The 26,295-nt window shown below is 47.7% G+C and overlaps 1 protein-coding gene across 2 annotated transcripts; it reads right to left on the bottom strand.

The window, feature by feature from the left end:
- Window positions 1-1,461: 1,461 nt before the first annotated feature.
- Ilkap (ILK associated serine/threonine phosphatase) lies at window positions 1,462-26,295 on the bottom strand. Of its 2 annotated transcripts, none has more exons than XM_076866010.2 (12): window positions 26,149-26,295; window positions 20,112-20,177; window positions 19,589-19,645; window positions 17,887-18,003; window positions 16,664-16,790; window positions 13,778-13,884; window positions 12,909-13,002; window positions 12,172-12,259; window positions 10,103-10,224; window positions 3,674-3,793; window positions 1,952-2,033; window positions 1,462-1,707 (listed from the first exon to the last, which is right to left on the bottom strand). In XM_076866010.2, exons 1-12 carry the CDS (start codon window positions 26,201-26,203, stop codon window positions 1,567-1,569), a joined length of 1,176 nt encoding a protein of 391 aa, XP_076722125.1. In that variant the 5' UTR covers window positions 26,204-26,295; the 3' UTR covers window positions 1,462-1,566. The 2 variants fall into 2 exon arrangements, with proteins under 2 accessions (XP_076722125.1, XP_076722124.1); XM_076866009.2 differs by having other exon boundaries at window positions 12,909-13,009; window positions 13,779-13,884.

Here is a 26,295-nt window from a genome sequence, read left to right as displayed (position 1 = left end):
AAGGGGGTGGATCTGAGAGTCAGAATCTTGACCCTTTAGCCCTAATCACCAGGAGTGCTGAACTCCAGGGGCTGGGGATATGGCTCAAGTGGTAGTGTGCTCGCCTGGCATGCATGCGGCTCGGGTTCAATCCTCAGCACCACATACAAAGATGTTGTGTCCGCCGAAAATTGAAAAATAAATATTAAAATTCTCTTTCTCACTCTCACTCTTTAAAAAAAAAAAAAGGAGTGCTGAACTCCAAGGAGATGCAGGTAGTCCCCAGCTGCAGGGTGGGAGGGGACTCCCCCTGCATGGGCGGGGGGGACCTTGCCAAGGATGCCAGGGCCAAGCCTCACCACAGTCTTCAAGACACAGAATGACACCTGGTTCGCTGTAGGAAGACATCTACCAAATAAACGGACAGACTCCAAGGTGCTGGAGTTCTGTTCTTCCTGGATGCCACAATCCAGTGTCCCAGTCCCCAAGCAGAAATGGATACCTACCTTTTGACACTGTGGGGAGGGGTGGCTCCGTCAGCTCTTTGTTCTATTTATGGTCTTCCCATGGCAGACCCCAGGTTTACATGAAAGGTTCACATTGAAGAGCCAGCTCACCACCAGGACTGATGGCTGATAAGCCGTGTGCAGTGGGTGGGGCCAGCGAGCACCACAGACCATGCAAACCATCCTAGGCCCAACACTCAGAGGAGCCAAGAGCTGCTTTTAAAAAATGACAGTTCTGGGGACTGGGATTGTGGCTCAGCAGTAGAGCGCTTGCCTAGCATGGGCAGGACCCAGGGTTCAATCCTCAGCACCACATAAAAATAAAGTGCATTGTGTTGTGTCCATCTACACCAAAAAATAAATATTAAAAAAATAAAAAATGACAGTTCTGTGTGAGCACAGGCTGACATTTGACCCATTCCTCCCTCACCTTACACAGCAGGGCCCTCTGGGCTGATATTTTGAGGGTCCACCTTGACTACAAACAGACCTGCCAGGGGCCTGCCAAGGTCGTATTGGATGGCACATGATGAGCCATGCACTTTGAAGACCCAGGGGAGCCAGACTAAGACCTTCTAAGCCAGCATTCCTGAACCCTTCAGCCAGACTGCAGTGCACAGGAGATGGAATGGGCCAAACTGTGTCGGGGCCTGGCAGGGCAGGCCCCTGAGGGAGAGCCTGGTATATGGGCCTAGCTCTGGCTAAGCCCTGGGCTCCTGTAACAATTTTTAACGCTATTTCTGTACAGAAAATTGAATGGAGCCACAGGATTCCAAAAGCCTGGTTCTGACCTAGCCTCATCCCTAACCAGTACAACTGGCCCTGTGGGGGTCATCCCGAGGCTGAAAGAACATGTGGTCTTGGAGAGTTAGCCTACGATGCCCACAGTGGTCCTACCAGGAAAAGATGCAGAGTGTACTCCGGGGCAAGCACATGCAGCCTGATGGGTAATATGAGGACTCAAAAGACTAGGAAAAAAAAAGAAACCTTTATTTACAACCATGGAGCCCCACAGGAGTACACAAAACACAGAGTGTGCACACGTGAATGAACCTGCAAGCCAACACCTGCGGGTAGCGCCTCATTGACCTATCCGCACCACCATCACTGTGACGTTGTCCGCCGAGCCCCGCTGCACCGCCTTGTTGGCCAGCCTGTTACAGGCAGCTTCGTAGCGGGCATCTATAGCGGGCTTCCCTTCCCGGGTCTGGATCTTCTCATCCTACCAGATGAGAAAGGGGCCTGAGTGAGCAGGGGCTCTGTCTGCTCCCTGTCATCCTCCTGAGACTGCTCTGTGCCTATCAGGGTGCAGGGCAAAGTGACCAGTGAGTCCCCCAGGCAGAGCTCATGTTGAATAAGGAACACAAGGGCTGCCCCTGACACTGACATAGGGCCTTGGGACTTCTGCTTCTCTAGAAATGGAGGTGCAGCTGGGACAACTGGCACACCCTTGTGAAATTGCTCACCTCCAGGCAGGACAAGATGAAGTTCACGGCTTCTTCTGGGGTAAAGACCTTGAAGAGCCCATCACAGGCCAGTAAAATGAACCTACAACACCAGGAAGAAACAAATGGGTTTTAGCAGCCAACTACTTACAAACAATTGGAGGTGGACGTGGTACATCAAGAGTGGAGCTGCCGTTCTCTGTCCATGACCGACACCCTGATGCTAGGTGCCGCTCTTCTGTAGAAGCACTGTCACATGCAGCACCAGGTACGAGGTATACACAGTGGGATTAACCAAGTATGTGACGCCAAGGGCGAGCTCAGACCTGAGGGACATCCTGAGTGTGACCTTCACACTAGAAGGCCCAAGATCTCAAAGAGGGCCACCCCACTGTTTTGGTTTGAAAGCAGCACACTCTCCCTTTCAGGACCCCTTCCTCAAGAGCAGTCTCTGAGCTCCCCTGGGCTCAGCAAGGCAGCGCTCACTCTCCTGGCACTGCTTGGGTCGCCACCTTGCTCTGCTGCTGTACTGTTCAGTCTGTTTTCCTCTTCTGACTGGACATTCACATATCCAGTATTTTCTGAGCTCCTGGTCTGTGCTAGGGACACCTTCCAGTGTCCTGAGAGTCAGACCTGGAACCATCACCCATGCACACCCATGATAAAGGGAAGCTGCGACAGCAACGCAGGGCTGGGGAGGCAGACGGGCCTGGCCTCGTCTGAGGCAGAGAGGGGGCTGCTGGAAACACACCCCAAGGCCTAAGGTGATCACAGCATGGCACACAAAGGCAGGCGTGGGCAACGGGAGAGGCTGTGAGGAGAACGAGGCAGTGTGTGCTCTTCCTCTGTAGCCCTGAGGTGGGACCTGGGCTGTGCCTGCGAAGACTGCTGGGTTGCAGTGGCCCCCCTCCCTAGGGTCACGCTGTGGGCTCAGTCTGGGGGTCCCATTTTCCTGTGCTCCTCTCCATTCCTTCCTGCTGACATATTGCAGCCTCTCCATCATGACAGGCTCCTTGGCTCTGGAATCCAATTTTTTTTTTTTATTTATTGTAATTTGTTATACATGACTGCAGAATGCATTACAATTCTTATTACACATACAGAGCACAATTTTCACTTCTCTGGTTGTACACAAGGTAGAGTCACACCATTCGTGTCTTCATACATGCACTTAGGTAACGATGACCATCTCATTCCACCCTCTTTCCTACCACCTTGACAACTACTTGAGAGGTTCCCTCAGGGGCACCTGCCTTGTCTGTAGGCCCTCCAATGGGAGGTGCCCAATACTGGGAGTGTTTCTCAATCGATCCTGGTTCTGCTTAAAAACGTTCCATGATTCTCCACCAACTATGAACCAAAATTCAAATACCTCAGTGGAACTGAGGGCCCTAGGCAGTCTATTCTGAATCCTCAGCACTGCTTTACCTTCCCAGCCCTCCCGTCCTCCAAATCCCCAGAGTCATGGCCGGCACCTGCCTGGCTAGGCTTCCACACTGCCACTTGAATGCCCTGTGTGTGTTGCTGTCTTCCACTGCCAAAGCCTCCCAGAGCACCCCACAGGCCCATGACACACTATGCGCAACTGCCCGCTGTGGACCCATCTCTCTCTTTAGGCCTAGCACAGTGTCTGAGACCTTGCCAGTCACTCATACCCTTCCCCCAGCAAAGGCTGGATACAAACTGGAAGGAGTCCAGGAGGCCCAGCCCCACATGCACACCTGTGCCTGCAGGGCAGTTTACCTGTCGTTGGGGGTCAACTGGCAGCGTCTGATGTCAGGCACAGAGGTGACCCCGCAGCGCTTATACTGCCCATCCCCGATGGAGCGGGACACCTCCAGCACACCCAAGACACGTCCATCCCTAAGACAAGAGAGACATTTTCAGACTCCATCCGAGAATCTGATCCTAAAAGCAGAATACAGAAGAGAAAGCTACGGACTATGGAATCCACATTATAGTACTGACACTTTTTTTTTTTTTTTTTAACTAATTTTATTTTTATGTGGTGCTGAGGATTGAACCCAGTGCCTCACAATGTGCTAGGCAAGCGCTCTGCCACTGAGTCACAATCCCAGCCCAAGTACTGACACTTCTTGATCTCAACTAACATGCAGTTCTCCGAGGCCCTAAGCTGAGCCCAGATCAGAGCTCTGTCGCAGCTCATGGTGCTGCGCCTGACCTCCTAGGAGCCTGACAGTGGTCAATACCACAGTGCCAGGCTTCCCAAGTCACCAACAAGCTCTGAAGAACTGTGTGTGTGAACATGCAGCCAACTCTTCCTGGGCTCAGCCACTGTCTCTTGGAGGCAGAACTCAGCCTGGCCCTGGCCCTCTCTGTGTTCGTCACCCCTGCCCAGTGGCTCACAGCCCGGTCATCCATACCAAAGCCAAGACTTCTGCTGGCAATCTCCTGGGATACAAAAAAAAAAAAAAAATACACAGCCAGAGGAACCCGAGTGAGCAGGACCCACAGCTGAGAGTGTAGGTGCAGCGGGGACCCGCAGTCTTAAGAGCCCCAGCTGAAGAGGTGCTTCAGAGGTTCAAGAACTGTGAGAGGACAACAAAGTCCTTCTGCAACTGAGTGACAAGGTGCCTGGTGTGGCCCCCCCCATTACAAACCCATCCTGTGCAATGACCTCTGCAATACAGGCTCCTGGAGGACCCAACCTCTGCCAGCTTCTGTGCAGCACAGCTCAGTGCACAGCACCAAGGCCCATCTAAGGAAGTTGAGCCTGCGGCAGCTGCTGCCCCTCCTGCCCACCTGCTGCAGTGGTACACTCCTGAAGTGCTACCGCCACGGCAGAGAGCAACGACAGATGAGCTATGGCTCCAGAGAAGCCTGTGCATCCCAGGAAACACTAGGAGGGACCCGCAACCAGCACCCACTGTAATCCCCTGCGTGGGATGCGATATGCAAATGCCAGGCCACCCCACAGAGACAGGTCAGTACTTCTCCAGGCAGAGACTGCACTGTGCCTGGGGAAGCCCACACCCTTTATGCTTTATGAACGTGTGATCAAGCTCAAGACCAAGACCACTGCTGACCAGCTTTGTCAAGATCCAGCCAAACAGGCCACAGGCGTCCTAGTCCCCAGCAGCTTCTTCCTTCTTACTGAGACCATGACACAAACCACATATGTCGGTTCCCAGGATGCCTGTGCCGCTCAGGGCGGTTAAGTTTCATAGCAGGTCCTCCCCCAGGAGCTGCCGAAAATTCATTCTCCCTCCAGGTCTGCAAGGCTTAGGGGAGTGGCTTCCAAGCCTCACTTACCAAGTCATGCCTGTCGGTTGGTGCTGGCCCTCCTTAGGAGACCTGTTCTGAGACATGTCTCCTGCCCTTACACACTTCTAACTTTTGCTTCAAGTGGCTTCCTTTCTGTTTCCCACCTGCCAACATCCAGAGAAGCCTCTTCCTATTAGGCGAGGGGCTGCTCAACAGCCCTTGGATCTTAGCTGAGCCTGCTGGACTCGGTTCCCGTTCTTTCTTCATAACCAAAGAGGAGACTTCTACTCCTTGTGGGCTTCAGACTAACTAGGCTAAGGAAAGGGGAGACAGCTCCGACCTCAGGTCCTCTACACGTGTGCAAACGTAGGGACACAAGCAGTCTCAACGCAGCCTATCTGTGACTGACGAGTGCAAAGCACTGGGAGGTGACAGCTGCACTTCCTCACCATCCAAGGAATGGCAGACGCCCCAAACTAGGGTTAACACAACCAGTGCCACAGAGACCATGAGGTCTCCACTTCAGGCCTATTTCTCTCATCTTTCCCAAGACAGGTCTCACTAAGTTGCCCACACAGGACTTGAACTTGGGGACCTCCTGCCTCAGCCTCCTGAGCTGGGATCAAGTAGTGTGCCACCAAACCTGGCTCCAGCAATGTCTCTTCAATCAGGAAAGATCAGAACTTGCCTGGATTCTGGGCACATGGTACTGACAATAACCTGTCCTGATGCCTTCCTTGTGAGATGAAAACCACTGTCTTCACTGTCTCAGAGAAACTCCCTGCTGCATAACTACCTTCAGTAGGAGAACTAAGAACACAGGCACAGGTTTTGCTTACTTTTGTAGTAAACACCAGGAAAAAACAGGAAATAGAGTGAAGGGAACAGAGACCAAAGCATGACATTCTTGAACACGTCTTTTAACTCAGTGTAGATTGTGAACCAGGAAACGAAAACTTTTTATTTTGGGAGCCTTTTTCCCCTTGTTAATGGAAAATTGAAACCTCTGTGCACTGCAGGTGGGAAGGTGTGTGTGGTGTTGAGGATGGAACCCAGGATCTTGTGCATGCAGGTGAGGAAAAAAAGGAAATCTTTTCCTTCTTTTTTTTTTGGTACTGGGGATTGAACTCAGGGGAACTCAGCCACTGAGCCACATCCCCTACCCTATTTTTATATTTTATTTAGAGACTGGGTCTGAGTTGCTTATTGCCTCACCCTTGCTGAGCTTGGCCTTGAACTCATGATCTTCCTGTCTGAGCTGCCCAAGCTGCTGGGAATACAGGCGCATGCCACCGTGCCCCACTCTTTTATTACTGTGGTAAAATACATATCATATGAAGTTGATCATAGTAACCACTTTTAAGTGCAGTCTGATAGAAGTACACTCACACTGTCCTCAACATCACCACCACCCACCTCTAGAACTTCCTCAGTCTTCCTAAACTGAACCTCCATCTCCATTAAGCACTAGCTTCTGCACCTCTCCAGCCCAATACTCCCATTCTGCTATCTCTGGAGTGGACCCCAAGCACCCTGATGGAACCACAGTGCTTGTCCCTGTGACTGGTTTAATTCACTCAGTGCAGTGTCTTCAAGCTCGTCCATGCTGCCGTGTGGCCGGCACATCATTCCTTCCTGTACACTGTGTTTTGCTTATCTGTTCACTGGTCCCCAGACACATGGACTGCTTCCCCTTTCTACTGTGAACGATCCTGTGAACACAGTGTACAAATACCTGATTAAGTCTCTGCTTGTAATTCCTTGGGGTACATGCCTAGATGTGAAGTTGCTAGATCCTGTGGTGACTCTCCTTAGTTGCTAAGGAAGTGCACACTCTTTTCCACAGTGGCTGCACCACCTTTCACCCCTGGGTGGAGTTGCTCACCTGCATGCACAAGATCCTGGGTTCCATCCTCAGCACCACACATCCTTCCCACCCGCAGTGCACAGAGGTTCCAAATTTCCATTAACAAGGGGGAAAAGGCCCCCAAAATAAAAAGAAACTGAAACTAATGATCATAATAACCAAATAACAAAACCACAGTGAATGATGACTTCACTTTGTAGGCAGAGTTCTGACAGCTCCTCTGCAGTCAAGGTCATTCCCAGGACAAGAGAACAGCAGGGACACTGAAACCTCATAACAGTGGTAACTTCCATACTATGATTCTGAAGTTGTTTTGATAAATAAATACACTAGTATTAGGTACCAAGATTTTCAGCATAAAAGAGCAAGCTGTAAATATTAAAGAAGTTAAGAGAAAAGCCTACCTTGTTACATTTGAGTAAGAAACAGCAATGTAAGCTCCTAATTTTATTTATTCTGTTTTTTTGGTTTTGGTGCTGGGATTGAACCCAGGGCCTTGTGCCTGCAAGGCAAGCACTCTACCAACTAAGCTATGTCCCCAGACTCTTAAACTCCTCATTTTAAACATGTTGCTTCCTAGCTCTGCCAGTCCTTAAACAGACACTACCCAGAAATGTGAACCTTGGTTCTTAAAAGACTAAAGTCAATGTGTGAAGAGGACTCGGAGCCCCTGAAGGAGCTTCCACTGTGGTGCTCGGGTAAAGCAGGAGAAAGCACCACTGAACACACAGAACTAAGCACGTGCATCAGCACACAGTGATCTACAAGGTGAGGGAGGTGTGAGACACAGAGGGACAGGCAAGACACTCACCCTGACTGCAGTCACTGTCTCACTCTGAAAACTGTTAACAAGGACAGAATTAAACACTCACCCCAATCTTTTTTCCCCCCATGTACTATAATTTCTTTCTTTCTTGTACCCCACCCTTTAGAAGACACTGTATGACCTCCTACTGATGAGGGAGAGCGCCTTTCCTTATAAGATGTGTGCCGACAAAGTGGAAGAGTCACAGGACAGGGTCACCTCTGCCATCTAATGAAACACGGACCCACACAGGGGTCCCCAAGGACAGCTAAAACTGAAAGTCCCACAGGAAAGAGAACAGTACCCCCAGACCTCCTGCTGCTCACGCCTGGGAACCTGGAGCCTTAGAACTGTCTATCAGCACGTAGCCAGGTGTGAGACATGGCCTCCCTGGAGAATAGCATATGCCCAGCGAAAGAAGGAGATGTTGTGTACAGAGCACCCCCATAAGATGCCTTTGCTGAAAACACTCAATTTGAACCTAAAGACTTTATATCTAACTTCCAGAAAAAAATCCAGAAATAACACAAAAATGAAATAGGCAGGTTCAGAACACAGGTGACTCCCACCACATAGCTGCTGTCCTGGACCAGCGTGGTCCAAGTCCTAGCAGGAAGCCAAGGCAGTTAGGACATCTAAAGAGGTCTGCATACAGAGAGGATTCAGACAACTAAGATGACCAAAGGGAGTGCTACTGTCTTAGGTGTGACCCAGTCAGTGATTATGTCCAGAATATCCGTACACTGAGGGTTTCAGGGTGTTAAATCATCACATCTACAACTATCTTTCAACAGTTCAGCCTGGCACACAGACAAACACAACCAAAACCAAATTCTAACTGCTGAATCCAAGTGGTAAAGTCTTGTTCAGCACGGAAATGCCAGGTGGGTGGCAGGCAAGCAGGTCATAGAGCTCCACTGCTTGGAGACAGAGCTACCGCCTGGCTCTGGCCTCTCACCCCACTTCTTTAAAATGAGGGGCTCACTCAAGCCCATGCTATCAATGTACTGCTAAGGTGTCTGAACATCTGTGCTGAATTAAATGGGATGGAAAATAGGAAGCTCCTCCTCACAACTGGCTTTACATTCTGCCCCAGGACTGTTAATATCAAAATCTTTTTAAGAAGCTAGCCAAAAGAAGAGAAGTCATACGAAAGTGCAGAGGAGGAGGTGAGGACACCATCCTTAGGGTCACAGCCTCAGGCGTTAACTTCCACAGCAAGCACCAGGATAGCAGTGGTGGTAGCAAACATCAAGCAAACAGCAATGTTGAAGCCTAAAACCAGGACCGTGACCCCATCATGGCTCCTGAAAATTGCAGAGATGATGGCCACAATTCCCCCTCACAGCCCAGCAGGCTGAAGACGCCGCAGGAGCTCCCACCCCCTCCAAGGGCCCTCAGCACTGGCCACACACAGCCAGAGCAGTGCAGGCTTCCTGAGCCAACAGAGAGAAAACTGCATTCAGAGACAAACTGCTCCCGGCTACACTGACAGGATTACTTCTTTCTTGCCTACAACAGAAAGCAAATGTGACGTCAATGCATAACGCAGGGTCCTTTAAGTGGCGTTCTCTTAGCGCACAGTGCAGACTATAAAGCCCTCTTCTGGCCTCTTGGAAGGGATGGCAGACGAGAAACCATCAGATACATGGACTTCAGTGATTTAGGGTTGAAAAGAATTGCTTAAGACAGAGCCAGATAACATGTAGTACTCTGTGCCAGCAACCCTGAGACAGCAGCTCTGTGATGAGGCAGCTGTGTGAAGACAGCAATGGGTGGGTTTTTGTTTTTGAGATGGGTCACACTATATTACCCAGGGTGGTCTCAACCTCCTGAACTTAAAACAATCCTCCTGCCTTTAGCTTCCCAGGTAGCCAGCACTAAAGGTGCTGGTTCCACACTGGCCCTGCCTTGGAATTCTCCTATCTTAACCACTTAAGATGTCCTTTCTGGAGAACTCACCTAAAACTTTAATTTACTCAATATAACAAATATTTTTTAAGTATTTAAAACATATTTCCCAGGCAGAGAGAGAATGCTGCAGATAATGACCATCACTCTGTCCCTTTGCAAGGGTAGGGAGACATGTTTTCTATGCACTCTGCTTCCCCTAGACACGTGAAATCCCACAGCAGTCATCCACGTGCTCCCCAGTGGCAGCCGAGAGAAGGTCTCGTCATGGTGGAGGACCATGATGTGGAAAGGCCCCTCCAAGGTCTGGCGGCTCTTGTGCAACCAGTGGCCTGCTCTCGCCAGCACTCAGGTCCTTGCTTACCTGACGTTGCCTCCAGCCTTCTGTATTCTCATCCGCTCTTCATATTGGGTTGGGTTATGCTCTTTGCTGAGGCTTAAGGCTGCATGTCTTTGACTTTCCTCGTTATAACGACACAGGATTGCCTGCGAAGATGGAGATTATGAGAGAATCTAGAGTTACCAGTGGAAGAGGAAGGTCAACAATCGCATTTCACTTTCATCTACCAGCTGCCAAACAGAAGTTCAGAGAATCAAGCATCCACAAATTGTCAAATAGAAAAGTCACAGAACTGCAGGCTGAACTTAGGGGCACTGGACCACTGAGCCACATCCCCAGGCCTTTTCTTTATTTTTAAATTTTGAGATTGGGTTTCACCAAGTTGCCCATGCTGACTCTGCCACTTTAACCTCCTGAGTATCTGGGATTCCTGGGGGGTGCCACAACGCCTGGCCCTTTCCCAGCCAGCCCCTGCACTCCTTCAGTCGTCACAGAGTAGCCCTGCCACACTCAAGCAACCTCTTCATGGGGAAAGCAAAGCAGTCAGGGTGAGCAGCCTCCAGCTTTGGTTTCAGCTCTGGTGCAAACTTTGCTGGATGACCACAGCTGAATGCTCACTGTGGACACTATCACCAACACAGAAGAGAAGCACTGTTACCAAAGGTAGGCTGTCAACAGTATTAAGGCCACAATCAAAGTCCATGTTCTCTTCTCTTGCTTCATTACAGAGGGTGCTGCTAAGGCTTGGAGCAGAGGCAACAGAGCTAGGATTTGAACTGGGTTTTTTTGTACCATTGAATCCAAGGATGCTTAACCACTGAGCCACACCCCCAGCCCTTTTTATTTTATTTTTTGGGACAGGGGTCTTGCTAAGTTACTGAGCCTGGCTTTGAACTTGCGATGCTCCTGCCTCATCAGCCTCCTGAGCTGCTGGGATTATAGGTATGCACCACCATGCCCAGCTCAAAAAAAAAATTGGGGGCTGCTTTTCCTTCTGTTATTTGGAGTCAACTGATACAAATATGAGCATGCTAGAGAGCCAGTCTAGCAAAGGGGAACAGAACATTCCCACCAGGCAGGGACTTCCATGTTCCCTGTGGCACCCCACTGATAAAATAACCAGCTCAGAAGTACCAGGACATGGATATGAAGTGGGTGCCTGCGTGTCAGTCTGTGACAACTGAAGAAGTGCAGGGGCGGGCTGGCTGGCAAAGGGGCAATGAACTTGCACACAGGCTGGGCATGGCAGCTGCTGTAATCCCAGTGACTTGGGAGGCTGAGGCAGCGAATCCCAAGTTCAAGGCCAACCCAGGCAACTTTGGGAGAACCTCGTAGAGGTTCGTAGCTTATTGGTAGATGGTTTGCCTATCACAAGCGAAGCCCTGGCTTCAATCCCCAGTATCGTAAAACAGAAACTAAACACCAGATCCTTTTGGAGCAGGGAGGGACTGCATCCATCCCACAACTTCACCTCACTGGCTTCTCTCCCTCACCAGGCAGACTGGGACTGTGGCTGAGTGGAGCCTCACCTGGTACTTCTTTAGCTACAACTTCAAGTTATTCCAAAATCACAAGGACTTTAGAGACGCAGGGGTTAATGCTTTCGTTCATTACCATCTGAGGTCAGAAAAATGTTTAAGGATTTGCGAACAGATGAAATTCTGAACCACAGTATCAGAGTGTGCTGTCTGCATGCACACCCATAGGAAGTGGGTGGGAGGGTGGGGAGGAAGGGCAATGTAAAGGCAAAACTGCTGTGAGGCACAAGTCTCCCCAAGGAACAGACTGCCTTTACTTTAGCTGCTGGTCCCCTCCCAGGAGTCACACTGTGGCAGAGCCTGCTGCAGCAACCCCACCAGAAGGTCTGACCCAGCCACTGCCACTTTAAAAAAAAAAAAATTGTTTTGTAGCTATAGTTGGATACCTTTGTTTATTTTCATGTGGTGCTGAGGATCAAACCCAGGGCCTCACATGTGCTAGGTGAGCGCTCTACCCCTGAGCCACAATCCCAGCCTGCCACTGCCACTTTGACCTCACTTAGCCAGTGCTCGCTGAGGGCCCCCATAAGATGTGGGTGGCTCAGAGCCACATACCCGACTATCTCCGAGGTTGGCAATGTACAGGATGTTGTCTACGGCCAGGACACACGTGGCAGTGGACCCGTCCTTCCAGGCAGGCTTCCTGGAGAAACATCAGAAATGCCATCACCACACAGGCAAGCACCCAGAGGTCAAGTTCCAGAGAAGGAGGAGAAGTTGCTCAGACTCTAAAGCGACCATTTTCATGATGCTGCATGGTTTGAACAGGGTTAGTGGCCCCCGAATGCCCACATCAAAGGCTTGAGCCAGGATGACACCACTGGGGATACAGTGATCTTTGCAAGGTGGGCCAGTATGTTGCTGCAAGCATTCACTTGAGGGTACTGTCAAAGCATGCCCTTGAAGAGGCTGTGGGACCCGGCTGTTGCTCCTCCTCTTTGCTTCCTGGTCCAAGATGTCAGGACTGATTCTGACATGTTCCTACCCTGATGTGCTGCTCTGGCCAGAGGACCAATCCAATGGGCCACTCTATCTTGGATTTGAAGTCCAGAGCTGTAAGCTAAAATAAAACTCTTTACTTCATAAGAAGCCTGGGTCAGGCATTTCATTATGGGATGCAAAGTCGACTAACCCATTGCTTTTTTATTGTTTCAAGTTTATCTAGTGGTTGTAAGGGTTTACTTGGTGCTGGGCACTTTTCGGACATGAGCACTGGTATTAATCTGAATCAGAAGGCCTGACGCATGTTCAGGAAAACAGTGCCCCATTCTTCTGCACAGAGTTATACTTACTGGCTCGAAGCCTGTTTAAGGAACTCCTCGTCAGTATGCTTGAAAGTGTCCAAAAGGCATCTCTTCACGGTCTTCTCCACACTGATCACATCTCCTATAACAGATGGTCCAAGAAAGCAACAACCTCAAGGCGTGAAGCCTGCCTCCCCCTGCTCATACTGGCTTTGTACTTTGCATACATCCACTGACGTCCTCCCATAACAAAGAGCCACCTCCACTTCCTCACCTATGGAACAATGCCCGCCACGTGTGCTCGCCAGTTCCCCAGGTGAAGGCAGGTGAGACACTCGACACCCTCGAAGTTCAAGACACAAGGAGCACAACCGCCCCCGGGGGTGGCCTCAGCGCCCCCACTTGCCTTCAACCCACTTTTTAAAAAAATGTTTAAATTTTTAATTGTACAAAGATATGAAAAACTGTGCTCTATATGTGTAACAAGAATTGCAGTGACGTGTATTTAAAAAAAAAATAAAATCAATTTAATAATTAAAAAAAAATTTTAGTTGTAGGTAAGACACAACACCTTCACTTTGTTTTGAGTTTTTTAATGTGGTGCTGGGGATCAAACTCAGTGCCTCATGAGTGGTAGGCAAGAGCTCTACCACTGAGCCACAACCCCAGCCCTTTTTTTTAATATTTTTTAGTTGTCAATGGACTTTTACTTTTTTATTTATTTAAATGTTATACTGAGAATCAAACCCAGTGCCTCACACATGCTAGGCAAGCGCTCTACCACTGAACCACAACTCCAGCCCCCACACTCTTAATTTTAAGAGCCATTAATCACTTTCTGCCAAAGCAAACCAGCACACCAACTACCCAACAGACAGCAAAACCAAAATAAACACCGATTTATTTTTTCATCTCACCTTTAGGAAATTTCCTGATTAAGTTCTGATGCAAATTCTGTGCAGCAAATTTTGAGGCTCGAATTCCTCCATGTCCATCAAAAACAGCAAAATACGAAACCCGAGTACTGGAAGAACAAACCGAGTATCAGTGAGGTTCTTACTGCAGAGATGGCACCTCCTCAGTGAAACTCCACATCTGGTCTCCAACAGTGAGCACAGAGACAAGGAAGCTGGGCAACCCAGAGGAATGAGACGAAAACAGTACCCAAGACAGGCATTTAAGTAACTCACGGCATTTTAGTTAAATGTTAAAAACCCACACTTGCTTAAAAAAAATCAAAATCTGTTAACTGATGAAATTAAATTGACAATGAAATTAAAACTCACAACTCCTTTCCTATTTAACTTGGACTTGTTTTTCTCTTTTCTTTTTCTTTGGTGCTAAGCATCAAACCCAGGGCCACATAAATGCTAGGCACCCACTCCATCACTGAGCCACACCCCAACCTCAGGTTTGGTTTTAAACATTAACGCATAAAGCATTACTGATCCACTGATCCAATAGTCAAACTGGGAAGAGTCAGCTGTGAGGCCAGCCTGGGCAGCTGAGCAAGACTATCTCCAAATAAAAATAAAAAGCACAATGGAATATTACTCAGCAATAAAAGAGAATAAAATCATGGCATTGCAGGTAAATGGACGGAGTAATGCTGAGTGAAGTTAGCCAATCCCAAAAAAACAAATGCTGAATGTTTTCTCTGATATAAGGAGGCTGATTCATATTGGGATAGGGAGCGGGAGCATGTGAGGAATAGACGAACTCTAGATAGGGGAGAGGGGTTGGAGGGGAAGGGTGGGGGCATGGGGTTATTAATGATGGTGGAATGTGAGAATCATTATTATCCAAAGTACAGGTATGAAGACACGAATTGGTGTGAATATACTGTATACAACCAGTGATATGAAAAATTGTGCTCTATATGTGTAATTAAGAACTGTAATGCATTCCCCTGTCATATACAAATAAAAAACTAAGGAAAAAAAGGGCTAGGGACTGGGGATATAGCTCAGTTTATAGAGTGCTTGTCTCGCACGCACAAGGCCCTGGGTTCAATCCCCAGCACCACAAAAAAAAAAAAAAGAAAAAAATTGCTGGGGATGCAGCTCAGTGATAGTGCATCCCTGGTTTCAATCCCAGTGAGGATCTGGGGAGAACTGAGGGAAATTCCAGAACTATTATAAAAAAAATTTAATATCTAACTTTAAAAGCATAATACTAGTATTATTCCTTCTTCCCTTTCAAGTTTTACCAAAACCCCTCACAGGTGGAACACAAGAAATCAAGAAAACCATCAGAGAGAGAACAAAGATGCCGTGAGAAAGCCGCCTGCCTGTGCAGCCACTCTTCTCTCCATGTCTGGGGTTCCATTTCTGCTCAGGGACATGAGCCATGAGAGACTAGCCTGTCTGGCTCATAGCTAGGGGCTGCTGCATGCAGCTGGCGTCTCTGGGCGGCAGGGCTGCAAGATCTGCTTGCTGCCCCCCAGTCTTCCTTCCTGGGGAAGGGAGTGGGATCCCACAGGCCCCACTGGTGCAATCCTGGCATGCTCCCAGGCACACCATGACCTAGGCGCATGCACCTGGCCTGCCCCCGTGACAGCCGCCTGCAGCAAACATTCCCCCATCTTCACCACCAAGCACAGTGTGTGTTGATGGCCATCTGGTGTTAGTCAAAGTATGAAGTGTGCACATCATGTAATTCTGGATTATGGAAATTGCACATGTAACATACATAGTTGTGATTATTCAATACACCATTATATGTGTAGTGAAACGTTGTTAATGCCCCTTATCTCCAAACTTCTGGCTGCTGAGAGCTTATCAGAAGGCTTCCCTTCAAGTTTTCACAGCTGCAGGAAAAGTCTCATTGTCTTTCTTCTCCTCAAGGTCATGGTCTTTCTGGGTCCTGGTTATCTGTACCGCCTCTCCCTGATCCTATTCAACTAGAAATTAGTGGCTCCCAACTCTGTCCTCCAGGATGCAGAATAAAAATATTCTGCCAGGCCTCTGACCGAGCATCCCTGAGCAGTGGAGCTCTGTGTGCTAGGACCACGGCCGGGGCCCTGGAGGCAGTGGTGACCAACGGGGTGTCTGGCAGGCTACAGCAGTGAGGCTAGCCTTAGGCGTTTAGATTTTTCTTTTTTTATAGTAGGGAAGGTTCAGCCATCACTGGGGTATTTTAGAATCCCAGGACATCAGAATGAAATTATCAGTTGTCAGTGTTTGCTTTAACATCTGAAAAAGGTTCCTGTTCTACATCACTTCAGACCATTGGGTGCTGTGGGTGAGGCAACACGCTCCTCTGCCATGGCCCCCTAGGAAGCTGTCTTTCTGCTGAATACTGTACCTTCGCTGGCTCTCAATTCGAGTGGACTATGCTTTAGTGTATTTATAAATGATGAATTCAGTTTCTGAAATTAAACTTTTTATTTGCGGTTAAAAAAAAAAAAAAAAATTCTGCCAGAGCTGCTCAGCTTCTGGTAAGAGTAACATACCCTGCAGTCCATAACATGGGAGTCACTTCCCACTCAGCGGCACCTGGCTGTAGCCCTGTGATGTTGCAGCCTGGGCAGCTGAGGGCTGGCCTGTGCCTATAAGATGTTCATCAGCATCCTGGCCTCTATGAGGCCAGTAGCACCCCCTCCCCCAACCCTGACAACAAAAATGTCCCCAGACACTGAGAAATGCCCCTGGGGGACAAAAAAGTAACCCCAGCTAAGAAGCACTGATATAGAAGCAAGCAATCCAAACCGCACGTCAGAAAGAAACTGGATTCAGTCCAAAATGCCAGGCAAAACAGAGGAGAGCTTCACATGAGCAGGCCTGCTGGAACACAGCACTCACATGAGGGAGGACGGGGGCCTACACTCGTCAGTGATGTCATTCAGGATGACGTGCGCGTCCTGCATCTCCTCCCTCTCACCCTTCCGCTCAGCCACATAGCCTTTGAGACCAAAGATCACCGAAGAGGCTGGGGAAGAGAACAAAAAGCCAATACAAAACTGTGCCCTGCCCTCTGGAAGCCCCCATCCCAGAGCAATGAGAGAAGGCTCAGCAGCTTTACTCAGCAGTGCCCTAAAGACACAAACAAGCCAATGACGGTCCTCAAGACTGCTCCCAGCTGCAAGTCTTAACCACAACCAGAGCACTGTTGGCTAGGCTGGGCTGAGAGGCTGCACGTGGGGCAGGAGCAGGGACGGGAGTGGGGAGATGGTCAGCAAGCACAGACACACTCTGCCTAAGGAGGTCAGAGAGAGAGCAGCAGGAGGTCAAGGGAAGTACTGTTATACTGCAGAGATGGAACTGCACCAGGGAAAGGGATCCTACGCAAATCCAGTCTTGTGATAATTTAATGAGGACATAAAAACTCCCAGTTTGGGAAAACTGTAGAGTACACCCCAAATACCTTGAAAATATGTATCTAAGTGAGGCTGTTAAAGAATGTCAATGAGTGATAAGATCGCTGCTTTTGCTTCAACGAGGACACAAGGAGAAACAAGGCTTCCAGAGGCACAGAATCTGGTTACCTTAAAGGCTAGGCTGGCTTAAGCTCACATGTGCCACCTGGCGCCAGGTAACTAATAAACTGGCACTGAGAAAAGCTGTCCTCTGGGAAGCTACAGGCTGTTGAGACCGTGGGCTCACAACGGCCTCTCCATGTGCACTCCCACAACTCTGACTGAGGACTTTCGTGCCAAGGACAGAGCAGGACAGGAAATGAAAGCCCACAGCTACTTCCCATTAGTTTATGCTAAGTAACAGCTCTAAACAAAGACTGGGGCGTCAGCAGGAGCCCGAGTAGCCAACACACTAACCATCCCAGCAGAAGAGGAAAGCAGGGCACCAGTGCTCCTTACTCCTGAGGAGCAAATGTTCCCCTGGGACCTAAGGCAGGGTCCCAGGAGAAAGCAAGGTCCTCCTGGGAGCTGTCCACAGAGGGAGCCCCACCCAATCCTCAAGTGCACAGGCAGAAGGAAGTAGTCTAACTAGAAAGCCAAGATGGGTTTTGCTCTGGGCTAGTTTAAAAGATGAAGTCTAATACATTTGTTTTCAAACTGTCTGAAAACCTTTACAAACTTTCTTTTCCACAAGCTCTTCATTGCCATTCTCCTCCTCAGAAGTTTTCCTTTTTGCTCCTTTTCCTTCATTCTTTATGGTCTGGGAGATTGACACAGCAAGAGAACCTGGAAATAAAGCAAAAGTCAAGACAGAAACACAGCTGTAGACCATCAGAAAAAGTCACCTGCAGACGAGGCTCCACCCCACCCTAGAGATAGAATGATCTCTCCAACAAGGACAGTCAGAAGTAGTTAGGCCCAGGACCTCAAGGAGCTGGAGTGCACAGGTGGTGCTGTGGACCTACAATGGAGAACACCAAGCGATATCCAGGCCCCGAATCATCCTGGCCCTGAAAGAGGCTGTACAAGAGACTTCTTGGTAGCAAAAATGCACATATTCTTGGCCTATAGCATACACATGTTTTATATCCACAGATCCATACTGATAAATAGGGACTTTGCAAAACCTGTAAACACATTGCCACATCCAGAATCAGCTCACAGAGTAACATGCCCCAGACCCTCACTACAAGATAAAAGTCTGCTTTTCCCACTTGAGGGGGACGGACCTGAGCTTGAAGCCACACCTAATGGCCCCTGCAGTGCTTGTGTGCTGGGAATGAGGGACACCTAGATTCAGAGACATGTCCCTTTAGGTCAGTACTTAACCTTCTAGCCTAGGTTTCCTCATCTGCTACATGGCTGAGAACTCTGTCCCCTCAGAGGGCTGTTTGAAAGTCAATGAGGACAAGGTACATGAGCCTGCTATACCAAATGTCCAACACATGAAAGTGCTATCCAAATAAATGGTCTGTCTTTAGGTCTGAAGGTATGCAGCCATTCATTCAGCATATGCTTTACCAGATAACTGAATCCTGAAGAAAAATAAAAAGATCCTTAGCTGGGTGCTGTGGTGCACACCTATAATCCCAGCTACTTAGGAGGCTGAGGCAGAAGGATCACAACTTTGAAGCCAGCTTTAGTAACTTAGTGAGACTCTATGTGTCAAAATAAAAATTAAAAAGGACTGGGGATGTAGCTCAGTGGCAGAGGGCTTGCCTAGCATGTGTGAGGCCCCAGGTCCCACCCCCAGCACCACAAAAAAGAAACAGATCCTTTATGGGGTATATTTCATGGCCTAGTACTTGGTCAATTTTCATAAATGGTTCTTTGCTGCTTCAGAAGAATGTGTGGTCTTCTCAAGAAATCCAAAATATCTGATGCAAGGTTCTCTCTCCAAAAAATCAGGCTTGTTAATGGTGGTGGTTAAGTCTAGTAATAGTTTATTTACCTACTAATTTGTTGTCTTTTATTAATTTATTAGTTTGTGGTCTTCTGAACTATGAACAACTAAGAGACAGCTAAGTTGACTCTTCCCTTCTACTTAACAGGGACAAAAAAGAAACATTGCTGCGAGGGGGACCACACAACAGTGCGAACAGGCCCGACACCCGTGGGTCTGGCGAGAGCATAGGCAAACCAGAGTAATAGACTATAAAAAATGTGTAAAAGGTTAACAACTAAGTTAAGAGTAAACTGTTAGCTCCAACAGGCCGAGCCCCAATAAGTTAGTCCCCACAGTGACGCAGCACTGAAGCACCTAGTTTCTGCTCCACGTGAGGGTGCTGTGCTCTCTACCACACCTGGGCTGCACTGTGACGCCACACCATCCCAAACCCCAGTCACGCCTACACAGGACATCCACCCTTACCTGACTCGCCACTGCCGGCAGGTGGGAGATCATCAAAGAGCAAAGGTCCCCCTGGTCCTGAAACACAGCAAAACACCCAGTGAGCGCACAAAAGAGGACAGGCTTGAGTTTCAGAATCCATCCCACCAGGACACTATGTAGGTACTGGAATAAACTCAAAGCTCTCGTGTCAATCCAGTGGCAACTCACTGCAACAAATAACTTCTTGAACCTATTTTAAAGTCCTATCATTGCAAAGGAAATAAAAATTCTGCCTTAAAAAGTTGAACTTTTTTCCAACTAGTAGAATAAGCACTCAAATGACCCAGAGGAAACTGCAACGTTTTTACGCAGTACTTCTCAGGGCTAGCGACTAGCAGATTTTTCTGCCTTACCTGATGCCATGGATTCAAAACTTAAGACAGTCCAACACCTAAAACATCTGTGTGTTGAAAATGGGGGAAAGGGAGAAAGATTGAGACAACTACAATCCCAGGATGAGTAGAGACGTTGACACACACCTGGGAGAGCCTGAAGACTGTACCTGAGTCAGTACTGCTGGCCGGAGGGAGGTCCTCAAAAAGTAGGGATCCTTTCTGAGCTTCCTTCCCTGAAACACAGAACACCTGTTTAGAGCAGAGGACGGTCATCCAGGATGGACTTTCAAAGGGAACAGCAGTGTGCTCTCCCCCACTTTGAGACAAGTTCAAATTCCTCCATTCTGTTTGACAAACTTATTTTAAAAAATACTTCCTGGACAGTTGTTTAACAGAGTTTTGTTTCCAGCAGTTACAGTCAACATAAAAGCAATGAATGATGCCCCAGAGGGCACTTTAAGGCCACTAGGTATTTGAGGAAAACAAGGTTTTTTCCCCTGATAATTTCATTACTAAAAGCATCAAGTACTTAAAACACCTTCTCTAAAGAAGAATCTTGGGAAGAAAAAAAAAAACTGATTTTAGACCAACAAGAAGAAAGAACTTCAGAAATAGTAAGCTTTCAAAGGCTCCATGTGTTAATAACCTATCCCAACAAGACTGCAACAGAAGAAAATCCCTGCAACTTGGGGCCACCAGCCCCAACACAGTCTCCGAGTCAATAAACATTTACAGAGAAGCCTAGACATTTTAGACAGTGGAAGACAACTGGCCTCAGGAGAAAGCCAGCAAAATGTTTTTTATCTGAACTCTGAAAATTTACACTCCAAAAGTATGTCCATACACACAAAAGTATGTCCTAAATTTTCATGTCCCACTATCCCTGTCTACATAAAAGTCAACTGCCACTGCTTTCTCTCCAGCTTTTCTCCAAAATTCTATTTAAGCTATTACATATATGAACTAGCACATGAAAACATGGGGGAAACAGAGGGCATAAGATGGAAGAAGAGCAGTCCCCCTATCCTCAGCCTCACCTTCTAGTTTCAATTAACTGAGGTCAAACACAGTCCATAAGGATTAAATGAGAAGTTACAGAAGTAAACAATTTCTGTTTTTAATTGTGTACCATTCTGAGTAGAAGAATGGAATCTTATGCCACCCTGCTCTTTCCTACCAGAGTTATGACTCATCCCTTTATCCAGTGTCTCCATGATCTATATGCTACCTGCCTATGAGTTACTTAGTCATGATTACTGTGCCTAACTTATAAATTCAACTGTATTGTAGATACATATTATAGGGAAAAACAACATACACAGTTCAGGACCCCCTGAGGTTTTAAGCATCAACAGGGGCTCTTGGAACACACTCCCTAGATAAGAGGGGTCTTCAGTACAGCACACTGACCTCCTATGAAGTTTGAGATGCAGACCAAACACACAGGGTTTGTCTTGCTTCTTGATCTTCAGAGATGAATTATAAAAACACATTCACTTTAAGTTTGTATTCAAGATTTTCATCATATTATCTTTTTGCCTCCAAATAGAAATCAACTGAGTGTCAATTCTCTCTTAAAAACAAAAATTTCAAGTAAAATTCTCTGAACTCCAAGGAAGGAAAATTCTCAAGGGGTCTTTAGGTTATAAGTATCAAACGCGTGGATTCAAACCCATGCTCTTCATGAGGTGCACTACACGCCAGGACCTTTGTAGGGATTGTACAAAGATCCTCTCATCTTACCCCTGCATCGATCCAAAATGATAACCTGGAGGCTCTACAAAATCTTTTGTATCATCAAGATAGTCAAACCAGCTGGGCAGGTGGTACATGCCTGTAATCCCAGAAGCTCAGGAGGCTGAGGCAGGAGAATTTTGAGTTCAAAGCCAGCCTCAGCAACTCAGGGAGGCTATAAGCAACTCAGTGAGACCCTGTCTCTGAATAAAATATAAAAAAGGGCTGGGGATGTGGTCCAGTGGTTAAGCACCCACAGGTTCAATTCCAAGTACCAAAAATAAATAAACAAAATAAAAATGATCAAACCAGAAGTTAGTATCTGGACTATTTAAAATAAAGAAAGAAGATCTGTTACAGATACATAAAGGGAACTTCTGATTAGTCAAAATCTTACATTCTATTTTGGATACACAGAATTGGGGAATGCTATCATTGGACAAAATGTGACCTTGTCCCAAAATTTTGAAAGAGCACCCCCAGAACTGAATATAACAACCCTAATAAAGAATGAAACAAAACTGAAAATGTTTTTCATTACAATTAATCTCGCCTAATTTTTTGTTACTGACATTCTGATGCTACGTCTACTGGAAGTTATATGAGACTGCTGTGCAAAGCTACTCTAGGGTTGGTCATATTCAGTTAGTTAAAGGTTGCTATATACAAAAAGAGATCTTCTAAAATTTGCCTAAATTGTGTTTTTTTTTCTTTATATATCTAAATTTTCTTTCCAACTACAAAAAGCAACATAGGTGTGTTTCCTAAATACCACAGAGGCACTACCAAAGCGGGAGGGAAAGGTGGGGAGTAAGGGTCTGGCTCCACCACAATCCCAGCCACGGCAACGCCTCAGAGCTCACTCCCACTCTTCTGTGCTCCACCCCACATCGATCACTCAGGTACCCATCAGGGAATGCCCAGAAGCCAGCACACCTGTGTCTAACTCACTCTGACAGCTGCATGCTATTCCACATGGCAAGTAGCTGTATTCATTTGTCAAGTTCCCTTACTGATGGGCATTCAGGCCATTTTCTAGTTCTTTACATGACAAATGATGCCATGACAGTGCCAATAACATGATACATGCCTGCTGTCCCAACTACTTGGGAGGCTGAGGCAAGAGGACCACAAGTTTTAGGCCAGTCTGAACAATGTAGTGAGACCATGCCTCAAAAATTTTAAAATAGGGGTGAGGATGAAACTTAGTGGGTAGGGTTCTTGCACAGCATGTGACAGGCACTGGGTTCAATTCCCAGTACCGGGGAAGCGGGGGAAGCCACACAATCTTACACATATAAACTTACTTAATCTGGTCAAAGGGTATGAGGAAATTGAACCAATGGGTGCTCTATCATTGAGCTATATTCCCAAACCCTTTTTGAGACAGGGTCTCACTAAGTTACTGAACCTAGCCTCGAACCTATGATCCTTTTGCCTCAGTCTCCTGAGTCACTGAAATTATAGGCTGTGCTACCATGCCTGGCTGAGTAGTTTAAATTTGACAGCCACCAAAGTGTGTCCCCAAAAAAGTTGCAGTTACTTCCACTCCCGAATACATTTTATGAGAAAGGCCATTTACTAATACCTCCATGAGTGCTACCAATTTTTGCTAAGCTGTGGGGGAGAAATACACCATATCAGTGATATGACCTCTCCTTCATCAGTGCCCAGAGAAACAGCACTCTTATAGGAACAGGACATGTTCTCTGACTATTTTCGTAATGAGATATCTTTGTCTTCTTTAACTCCTTTTCTTCTTAATCCTTTCACTTATTGAGTATATTGATTTTATAATGTACACTATAGTTATTTCCTTGAGTTTGCCTTTTGCCTTTGTGGTATATTCTGTCCTGCAAAAATTTTAACTTTCTGTCAAATTCATTTTTTTTATAACTTGAATTTTTTCCCTGCAGTTTTACAATTGATCTGTTTTATTCTAATATCTTCACTTTTTTTTTTAAAAAAATAGTTTTTTAGTTATATGGAGACTATATCTTTATTCTATTTTTATATGGTGCTGAGAATCAAACCCAGTGCCTCATTCATGCCACAACCCCAGCCCTAATATTTTCACCTTTATATTGATATATCCAATTGTTTTAAAGAAGTATTTTTAAGATGGTCTGCCAAGCAAATACTTTGTCCTCCAAAGATGACCCTCAGTTTTGTTTTGGGTGCTGGGGATGGAACCCAGGGCCTCAGCATGCTGAACATGTACTCTACCACTGAGCTACACATCTAGCCTGACCATCAGTTTCAAACTTGCTGGTGTAACAACAAAGTCAACCTCCATTTCTATAAAATTGAAACTGAGTTATTACCAAAACAATTTTAAGTCAACATTTTTATAAGTATGGCACAGAAAAATTCCATTTCTGTTTCACATAAATATATATCTTTCTGTTAGGTAACATCAAAACCTTTTAAGGGCAGGGATGAAAACTATTAATTTAGTACATTATCTGAAAACATTTAGTGCACTTTTTCTACATTCTTTCTCAAGATCATTAAAACTTAAATTTTGTAGTAGAAACATTAGAAGGGATGCTGAAAACAAAACCCAAAATCAAAAGAACACAACACACTTGGTGTGACCTGAGCAGTGTATAACATTCTACCTTTGGACACTTAAGTGCTTTTACAAAAGCCATTTAAGATTGCTCCCCCAGCTTTAAGCAGCTGAGGTTAATAGCTCATGTGACAATGGCTAACATCTGCAAAGCACTTTCCGCTCCATCCTGCACCATGAGTGCCACACACTTTTACCTACACGATGACAGAAGTTGTCACTCCTGAGCTAGGGCTGTAGCTCAGTGGTACAGCGCTTGCTTAGCATGCATGAAGCATTAGATTTGATTCTCAGCACCACATTTAAATAAATAAAATAAAGGTCCATCAACAACTAACATAAAAAAAAAAAAAATAAAGAAGGTGTCACCCCCTTTTATAGATGCAGGAACAGCCATAGAAAGCATAGGGTTAGTAAGTGAAGAGTGGGATTTGAAACCTGTCTGGTTACACCTCCCAAACATTACTTCTGGGGACTGTGAAAATAACCAGGTTTTTCACATTGCCTGCATCATCCACATATCAGGTGTGAGGTCATGAAACAGTACCGCCTCATCCTTCACCCACATTAGCAGTCAATATGATTTACTGAAAAAAAGTGTGATTTGTTATTAATTTATTTTAAAAAACAAGTATTTTTCCAAGAATGTGAAATCTGATTCTGTTCTCAAATGATTCTTTTTTTTAAGGTCAAATCTCATCTTTTGGTTTTTAACAATCAAGATTACTGGGTTCCAATTCTGTCACTTTAAAACTTATCCCCTAGCTTCCTACAACCTAGGAATTCTGAAAGTATGACTTCTTGGTTTTAAAGCTATTTGTAAAAATAGTCACAGAGTCTGTGACGGCGACAGTGTCCTGGCAGAAGGGACTACTTCACTAATGTACTCCCAGGGGAGGAGGCTGAAACATCTGCAGCCCCTCTGCCACCTTGTCAGCAAGGTCTGGAAGCAGAATTTGTGGGGGAAAAAAAAATCAGTGGCAGGATGCGCCCTCCTCACTATATCTAACAGGCTGCTAAGTGACAACTTGTAAGAGTGGTCAGGTTTTGTCACATCGTGGGGCCTTCCTCTGAGAGCAGACCCAAACTAACTTCGGGTAAAAAGTAATAGAGACTAAAAAAGGTCCCAGCTTGACAGCCACACCTATGCATCGAACTGCCCCAAACACATTGAGATACAAATCACGCTCCACCGACGGACAAGGGCCTGCCTGCCAGAAGCCGGTTTGCCCTCCACTGTAACTGCAGTTGTCCCAAGAACAGACGCCGAGCCCGGTTCGCAGCCGCAGGGAACAGTCATTCAGACTCCACTGCATCGCAGGGACGGCCGGCCGGAAGGACGGTGCCATTACCAGGTGCGACAGCAGACAACTTCTCGCAGCCGCGGCGAGGAGCCGGACCCAAGCCCGCCGGCCGCCCCGGGCACGCTCCGCCCCCGCCCCTCGCTCGCCCCCTTCGCCACTCGCGTTCAACGACAGCCACCTGCGCGCGGGACGCAGCTCCGGAGCACCTGGGTCCGCGATCCGCGGCCCGCGAGCCGGCGCCCGGGGCGCAGGAGGCCAGGCCCGCATGCCCACCGGCTCCGCAGAGGAGCTCCAGCCCGGCTCGGGTAACAAAGGCGCGAACCTCCGCACCCTCAGCCCCGGCGCGTGGGCGCGGGTGCTGCGACTCGGGCCGGCGCGTCCGCCGCGCCACACCGGCCCGGGCAGCTGCGGCCGTCGCGCCGGGGCAGCAGGCCGGGTGGCCAGGCGCGGCCTCTGCCGCCAGGACCAGAGGCGCCGTCCCTTCTGCGCAGCGAAGATGGCGCAGGCGCGCCGGCCGCTCCGCGGGGTCGACAGTCAGGGCAGGCCGTGCAGCCCGCCTCGGCCGCCGCCGCCCTCCCGCGCCGCGCCGCTTACCGGCAGCCGGGCGCGGCGAGCGCTCGGGCTCGGGTAGGTCCCCGAAGAGGTCCATGGCGGAGGCTGGCAGCGGCGGACGCGCAGCCCGAGCAGCGGCCGCGCTCCACACCCCGGCGGCGGCGGCGCCGTCAGTCACCCGGCGGCGGC

Source organism: Callospermophilus lateralis, chromosome 9, assembly GCF_048772815.1.
Source record: "Callospermophilus lateralis isolate mCalLat2 chromosome 9, mCalLat2.hap1, whole genome shotgun sequence".
Classification (NCBI taxonomy): Eukaryota; Metazoa; Chordata; class Mammalia; order Rodentia; family Sciuridae; genus Callospermophilus; species Callospermophilus lateralis.
This window is presented reverse-complemented; position numbering and strand designations above follow the sequence as displayed.

What these genes read in the sequence shown, in the direction of transcription:
- Ilkap (XM_076866009.2), bottom strand. Translation starts at nt 26,203, where the DNA reads ATGGACCTCTTCGGGGACCTACCCGAGCCCGAGCGCTCGCCGCGCCCG. An exon ending in TAATCAGGAAATTTCCTAAA is followed by an intron (nt 13,010 to 13,778) that starts GGTGAGATGAAA and finishes CTTGGACCATCT; the next exon opens with GTTATAGGAGATGTGATCAG. An exon ending in CTTAAACAGGCTTCGAGCCA is followed by an intron (nt 12,260 to 12,908) that starts GTAAGTATAACT and finishes ATGTTTCTCCAG; the next exon opens with GAAGCCTGCCTGGAAGGACG.